The sequence below is a fragment of the Cervus elaphus genome, chromosome 20, assembly GCF_910594005.1.
Source record: "Cervus elaphus chromosome 20, mCerEla1.1, whole genome shotgun sequence".
Lineage (NCBI taxonomy): Eukaryota > Metazoa > Chordata > Mammalia > Artiodactyla > Cervidae > Cervus > Cervus elaphus.
In genome coordinates this window covers 81,295,889-81,303,918 of record NC_057834.1, presented here as the reverse complement: position 1 = coordinate 81,303,918, position 8,030 = coordinate 81,295,889, and the positions used below count along the sequence as shown (strand labels likewise).

Here is an 8,030-nt window from a genome sequence, read left to right as displayed (position 1 = left end):
AAACAGTACATTAAAAAAAATTAGTAGTAGTTCAATGAAGTGAAAGTCACCCATGACCTTTGCTTACCAGCCCAAGTCAATAGGCCTAAGAATGTTACATCAGGCTTTGAGGAAGTCACTGCAAGCCATAGAGGTATGTTCTATAAGAACTGGGATCCCATAATGAAACCAAGAGGCAGAAAGAATGAGTCTCCTAACTTTCACAGTGAACTCTCCAAGTGGAAGCCTAGGGAAGGAAAGAAAATGGTTTGTCCCAGATATGTCTATTAGCCGAGTTATAAGAAAATATTTTTCAATAAAATCCAAATAGATAACAGAGTTGTCAAGGTGACAATTGTTTAAAATCATTAAAAAGAGAGAAAACAATGTTTCCACAGACACAGGGTAACCTTGAAAAAAGATTTTTCTTCCTGAAAGTGTTTTGTTCAGCTGGAAGGAAAAGAAATAAAAGGAAACATGAAAGCCAATGAAAGAAAAACATAAGCATGGAAGACCATCATTAATCTTCAATTCAAATTGTATAAAAGGCATTAATAGCAATTCTGTTCAGAGATAAATGATGCACTGGGGCTATATTCGGGGTGAATAAGTGATCTAATTGCACATTGCTTCTGCATGGGGATGACCCTAGAACCACAGGTTAAACGGTCTTTAATTTAAAACTTGACTGTAACTCAACATTTTTTTTTTTAAGTAAAGAAGTTTATAACTAAAATGATAAGTTTAGCAAAGCATTTTGTGTATAGACCTCAGTTGTGTCTGACTCTTTGTGACCCCATGGACTGTAGCCTGCCAGGCTCCTCTGTCCATGGAATTCTCCAGGCAAGGATACTGGAGTGGGTAGCTGTTCCCTTCTCCAGGGGATCTTCCCAACCCAGGGATCGAACCCAGGTCTCTCACATTGCAGATTCTTAACTGTCTGAGCCACCAGGGAAGTCCAATAGTTCCATATGTTATGATAAAAATAAATTTAATTTATTTTGGAAAAAAAAAATACCACCTTCCTTGCTTGACAAGGGTAAATCCCCACCACAGTGGAGTTCAGGTGTTGAAATGAGTGGCCACGGCTGTAGTATAATGTCCACATGTCCCGGGTATACAACCAACAAGGAGCACAAGTGACAAGGTGTCCAAACAACTTTGTTTCCAATTCTTCCCACTGACTTTACCAACAGTTTCTTCAGATCATCCTGAGAAGACCATAGGAAAACAGGCCAAGAGATGTCCACTGCAAGAGGTCTTTTTGTTGATTTAAGTGTATTACATGGCTTAATAGTTCTCCAGCATTGAGTTTCTAAGTTGGTAGTGCAACCAGTTTCTGTTTTGTGCAGACCATGGATTAATAAATGTCTTCTCACCCAAGAATCACTTTAAGACAAACCTGTATTTGATGATAAACTCACATCTTTAAATACATGGCTTTAAATACCATTGTTTTACCCACTCTGAAATATGACATCATAATTTAAAAGACCAAGACAGATTTTCACTGTCACTGCTCTATGACACTAATGCCCAGGAGGTGACTGTGGTCTGTTCTTCATCATTCAAGTTTATAAAAAGGAACTTTGGAACTTCAGTTCTATTCAGCCAGCTGACAGTCCTCTTTCCCCATCCACAATTGGTGTTTTTGGAAGTGCTTGTCCAAGCCATTTGGGACCCCTCTACATTGTCATTCAATAGGGAGACCTGAAACTTGATCATCGTCAGCAGGAGGATTTTAGTTAATAAGTATCAAGTGGTCATCACTTCTATTCCTGTAACAGAAAGGGGGAGAAGTAAAGAGAGCAATAACTTAAAACTCTTTGAGATGGAACAGGATTACATGCTCTATCATGCAGGCATACATAAGTTAATGACATGCTGAGTGCAACATATAAGTGGAAGAAAACTTCAGGACAATTTATATTATTTGGGGTTTGACTAGATGCTTCTGGCAATTTTGAGGAGCTGTCCACCCTCCATCTCCATGGCTAGAACTGCAGATTTTCCTCCTTCACTATGGTAGAGAAGGGGAAAGATTAACTGCATCTTCTCAAACCAGCACACCCCTCCAGAGAACCAGACCAGAAGCATACCTCCCCATAGAACCAGAAGAGGATGCAGAGGCTACTTGTTCCACCCTAATGATACCATAGAGGGACCCAGGGGCTTAGGAAAGGTCATGGGACACATTCAGTAATTGGCAGGATCCAAAATGAAAACCCAGGTGTCCTGACCATCAGGCTAGAGGCTCTGTCAATTATTCAAGAGAGAATGAGTCTCTGGTGGTTGCTGGGCTGCTTTTTTTTTTTAAGAAGAGCAACCTGGCCATCCTCTGCAGGAGGCAGAGCTGTGATACTTGGGTTGCATGTCATGGGCACTGGAGAGGGCCCAGACACCAATACTTGTGATGCCTTTATGGTTCTTCTCCAACATGTACTCTCCAGTCATAAAGTGAGTCCTAGGCTCATAGAATTGTCACCTTCCTCAATTTTATTTCATTCTTAAGTTTCCAGCTGTGTTAAACACATCCAGGTATATTTAATTTTCGATGATTTCAAATCCATCACTTGTTCCAAGGCCTCAGTACAACCCATTTCCTTCATTAGACCCTATGACCTTCATTGTTTCTATGCAGGGTCCAGCCAGATCCCCCTGGATTCCAGCCTTTGATCTGATTATTCAGCTAAAACGGATCAAGCCAACTTCACCCATGGCCATCTTTGGTAATAGCCACTTCTGTTTCTATTTTTGATCTCCTCTTTTTTTCAAAACTTTCAACATCCTGTTCTTCTTTGTTTCCTTTGGTTGACCCTCCTGTTCTACTAATTCTCTAGTTGCTCACTATGAAATGAGCAGACTGTTGTTCGCACCAGACACACCTTCTCCACAAGTCTTAGTTCATCTTAGGGAAAACTGCCTGCTGATGTTGCTCCATTCTCACCAGCCAGACTCAATCTTATCAATCAGTCCTGCAGTTCACTCTTTAAATCTTTCACTTGTTTCATATGGCTGCACGAGAAATCATCTAACAACCCTCTGGGGCTTTTCCTGGTACAAAGATCAAGCACCAAAAGCCTGTCCATTACTGTCCAGTGTTCACAACTATTTTACATTCTGAGATGATTTTTTTAAATGTATGGTTAACTACATATTAGAAAAGCAACTTTCTAATTAGAAAAGGATCCTTATGTAAGGTACCCCTTAGGAGGCAGCTGCCTATTAAGAAAATCAATTTCCCTTTATCCCTGCTTCCATGGCAACATTTTAATGCTCTGAGAGGATAAAATGTGATTGTAAAAACTTAACTCTTCTCAGAAGATCTCATTTCATATTTACTAGACATTATTTAGAAGTGCTCCATCATACCATTTCAAATCCCAAGATGTAGTACGAACTGATTAATGAAAAATACATCCTGTGATTTTAAGTAGCAATTATGTTCTTCCTCTTCCTTCAGGACTGGTTTAGCGAATGCTTCTCAAAAGACGTGAGTCGGGGATACTTCTAGCTAACAACCCCCATCCCTGACTTAAGGTGAAAATAAGCATGGGCACAGTTAATAAGACTATCTTCATGTGTCCCCCATTCTCGTCCCCAACCCACTGTGCGGAGGCTTTGCCACTGAGGTCCGGACTATTTATGTAAGTGCCCCGATCAATGGTGAGCGAAGAGTCATTGATCAACTGATTTGTATTTGCAGCCAAGGACACACAGAGGCCCTCTCAAGCAGATTTTCTGCTCTGCTCAAGGAAGGTTACTTGTACCACCAATTGTGAAAAGGGGAAAACATCTTTGACATTCCTGGAGCTACACCTGTAAATGAAGGATTCTGACCTCTTCCTGTGGCCAGCCCACCCTCTTGACTTCAGGGACATAGTTCATGCCTTTTCGTAACAGGCTTTAACATTCCCAAGAGATTCCAACCATGTCATGTACCTTTGTACCTTTTATAAGCAACAATAGATTTCTAAAGCCAAGTCCAGTGGGAGGAAAGAAAGGAAGGCTGCATTGTTTCCTCCAATCAGCTGATTTCTGAGTGCAGCGTTTGCCCTGGGAGGACTCTTTGTTAAGGCAACAGAGCATCTCATCCTGGGAGCATGGAGACCTGACTCGACACAATACTGACCTCCTCAGACAGCAGATGCTGGACAGGAAAGCTGGTGACTCTTCCTGACACTTCTCTTTGCTACTACACTCCTTCAGGAATTCCTGAAGATCCGTGGCAGGAAACCCATTCTGTTGGTATTTCTTTAAAAAGTACACAGTGTGGTTACCTTATTTATACAGCATGAGAAATTGCTCCCTCTGTCAACGAACCAAACCCACCTCTGCTAAAATAAAACTCTCCCACGTTGCAAACTCAGATCCAAGAACTGATACTAACAATAATCAATCAATCTCTGGGTCCCTTGAAAGCCAAGCCAGGGCCACCATGGGAATAGACAGCCATTCGGAGGAAAACTCCAGAAAGCAAGCCTTAGTGGGGAAAGGGTTGTTGTTGTTATGGTTTAGTCACTAAGCCGTGTCCTGCCAGGCTCCTCTGTCCATGGGATTTCCCAGGCAAGAATACTGGAGTAGGTTGCCATTTCTTTCTCCAGGAGATCTTTCTGACCCAGGGATCGAAACCCCATCTCCTGCAGTGGCAGGCGGATTCTTTACCATTGAGCCACCAAGGAGCCTAGAGGCATGTTAATTAAAGGAGTGAAGGAAATAGTCTAAAGCTTTCGTGTTCACTGCAAGCCCAGGAGAAACCTCCCCTTCCCCACACTGCCCATATGGAGTTGGGCTGGGAAGTTTTATAGAAGCTGGTCGCTTAGTGAGGTAGAAGGAAGTAGGTTCCTCCAAGCAGATACAGACTCTTGAGAGACCCCTCCCCTCATGTTCAGTGAGATCATCCACCAGGTCACCAAGGCTTGGCGCCCTCAAAGGGACACTGGCAGATCCAAGGCCAGCACCCACACTGAGGAGGCCTGGCTGCTTTCCCCACGGCCAGCCCTCTTGCAGCCAAGCACCCATCCCAACAGGAACACGTGTCTCCTTCGGCACAAAATGCTCAGGAGTTATTTCCAATGGACTGGCTTCTTCTGGGATAGTCTAAGAAAGTTCAAGAAGAGGACAATGCTGCAGGACACGGATATGGAATCCCTGCTTGCTCAGATGCTGGCCCCAAACAGGGTGCTGGCTCCAAGTACGGCCACCTGCTGCGGAGACACCACCGCCCGAGGCTACAGAACTTCCTTCCTGCTACAGATCAGTTAAATGGACCCGGTCGGAAAGGACACAGGGTCCACTGGGTAGCTTGGGAAGGGAAGAAGCTAAACGGCCCAAAAGCCTTAGATTTTATAACTTAAAGGAAACCTGCATCACACAAGTGGCATCCAGTGTTTGAGGTGTGCCCACACGTGGACGGTTGTCAGGAAGATGGTCACCCTTATCACTGAAACTTAGCACTCAAAGCCAAAGTCCCAGGACAGGCAGGTATGCCTGTAAGCACGAAGATCCACAGCCCAACTACCTGATTTACCAAATTCAGCCCATTCTTATGGGCTTCCCCTGTGGCTCAGTGGTAAAGAATCTGCCTACAATGCAGGAGACGGGGGTTCGATCCCTGGGTCAGGAAGATCTGCTGAAGAAGGGTATGACAGCCCACTCCAGTATTCTTGCCTGGAGAATCCCATGGACAGAGGAGCCTGGCGGGTTATAGTCCACAAAGTCACTAAGAGTCAGACACGACTGAAGCGACTTAGCCGGCAGGCAGGCCCATCTTTACCCATTTCCTTTCTCTTTCCCACTACACCTCCAAACCAGTCCACCCCAATCTGGGCACCAAGGACAATGTCCTAAATGCATATTTAAAATGAACCTCCAGCATCTAAAAAGTTCCTTTTCTACAAAATCTCAAAAATCTAAGTAATAGTATTTTAAGTAAGTAAAAAACTATAGTATTTTCCTATGTTCCAATCTATACAGAATTTGCAATAGTTTTTGGTAGGAAATAATGATAACTGCTTACCTTAATGGTGTCATAAGAGTCTGTAATAAGTGCAATGAAAAGGCTGAGAATCATGTATATGAAAAGGCTGATGAAGGAATATAAATACAGGCGACTGAACAGCCACACCAACTGGCTCTTCTGCTGGATGTGAGCAAAGGTCGCATACATGTCATCACCGTTGACCAGAGAAAACAGACATTCAGCAACCGTGTTCAGATTTTCAAACTGTGGAGGGGGGAGACCAAAAGTAGTCTGAGATAGACTAGTCAAGGAAGTAGAGAAGTATCTAGTTAGCTGGTTTTGTTGAAGACATTGTTGCTGCCATTTTTATTACGATTAACATTCACCTTAGGGCACTGGAATACCATGCATTGCAAATTGTTACTCAAAACTCTCCTCTACATTCACAAAGATAATTTCTTGACACCTCTCTCAGTTTTTTTCCTTTGCACTCTTTATGTTGCTGTTGCATAGTCATGTTTGACTCTTTGCAACCCCATGGACTGTAGCACCCACGCTTCCCTGTCCTCTGTCTCCCAGAGTTTGCTCAAACTCACGTCCATTGAGCCAAGAATGCCATCCAACCATCTCATCCTCCATCGCCCCCTTCTCCCAGCATCAGGGTCTTTTCCAATGACTTTTTATATATCTGTGGTCATGTCACCTAACCATTTTGGATCAGATTTTTCTTTCTTTTCTACTTAACATAGTCTTGTATTATTCATACCCAGAGATCATTTGTTGGAAATGTCAACTGTAACTATTTCCCTTTCACGGGACATCCTAATCATGTTTGCTATTGTAAAGAACAACACAATGCACATTTCTTGACACTGAGTTTTTTCCTATTATTAGGTCTCAGTATTAACTTTTTTTTTTTTTTTGGCCATGTGGGGTCTTCATTGTTGCGCTGGCTTTTCTCTAGTTGCAGTGCGCAGGGGCTACACTCTAGTTGCGATGTGCAGGCTTCTCATCGCGGTGGCTTCTTTCATTGTGGAGCAGGGGCTCAGTAGTTGTGCACACGCTTAGTTGCTCTGCAGCAGGTGAGGCCTTCCCAGATGAGTGATCGAACCCGTGTCTCCTGCATTGGCAGGCAGATTCCTTATCACTGAGCCACCAGGGAAGCCCACGATTAACATTTTAAGGCTAAAATCTGCTAAACTGCTTTCTGAAAGAACTGCAGCCACCAGCAAAGGTGGAAGGCCAGAGACAGAGGCTCAAGAAAATTGGTTTCTTTGTAGCCTTTCCAACCATGGATTCAGATAATTTTCGAGCCATAAAAGCTCAAGATTACCAGAGGTGGGAAAGTGCATTGGGATGAATGATCATGGTGTGTCTTCTGAGGGCTCCCCAGCTAATACTGGACTGGCCACTGCCAACATACCTAACCCCTGTGGCAAAGCTGGGTGGGCTGCCTAAGGAAAGTGGCCCTCAGAATTCAGGCCTGAAAGCCGAGGTGCTCATCAGTGAGAGGAGGAAGAGAAATTTGCTCAGTGAATGTGGGGGGAATAGGTGTGGAGCCTAAGGAGTGGTTGGAGAGAGTGTGTGCTGTGCTCACAGAGCGTTGTCTGGACTTGTAAACACTTCAGACTAACCCTGGCTTCCCTGGAGAAGAGTGAAAACTTGGACAGAAGAGGGATAGGATCTGCTCTCTGTTTCCATGGCATGTGAAGATCTCCCAGAATGAGACAAGTTCAGGGGCCAGGAGGCCAGTCGGATTAAGTGCTGGGCCCCAGGATTGCAAGGAATCCAGAGGAAAGTGGGGAGAAAGTAAGCCCAGGAGGGTGGGGGAGGAACCCCCGATGGACTCTGCTCCAGACAAGGCCAGTTTAAGGGGCAGGTAGAGGCAGCGACAGGAGGTAGTTAGCAAGAGGCTGACGGAACACCTGAAGCCCTGGGGGCAGAGCTGAGCAGGGGCTGGTGTGGAATGCCCCAGGAAGCTCGCAGCCCCCACCCGGCTTATGCACTTGACCACCAGCTGCCATATCCACAGAAAGTAAACAGCAAGTGCTTAATGAATGAAGTCTCTGAGGTCAGAGGGTTAAACATT

At 44.3% G+C, this 8,030-nt stretch overlaps 1 protein-coding gene across 5 annotated transcripts in view; it reads right to left on the bottom strand.

Annotated features, from left to right (window-relative positions):
* Nucleotides 1–951: 951 nt before the first annotated feature.
* The window catches only part of MCOLN2 (mucolipin TRP cation channel 2), a 61,072-nt gene continuing 53,993 nt past the window's right edge, over nt 952–8,030 (bottom strand). For all 5 annotated transcript variants that reach the window (XM_043878044.1, XM_043878048.1, XM_043878046.1 and 2 more), the window contains exons 12-14: nt 5,999–6,205; nt 4,112–4,233; nt 952–1,757 (exon numbers count right to left, since the gene is read on the bottom strand). In XM_043878044.1, coding sequence (XP_043733979.1) covers nt 1,721–1,757; nt 4,112–4,233; nt 5,999–6,205 — 366 coding nt within the window. In that variant the 3' untranslated portion in view covers nt 952–1,720. The remainder of the gene's footprint in view (nt 1,758–4,111; nt 4,234–5,998; nt 6,206–8,030) is intronic.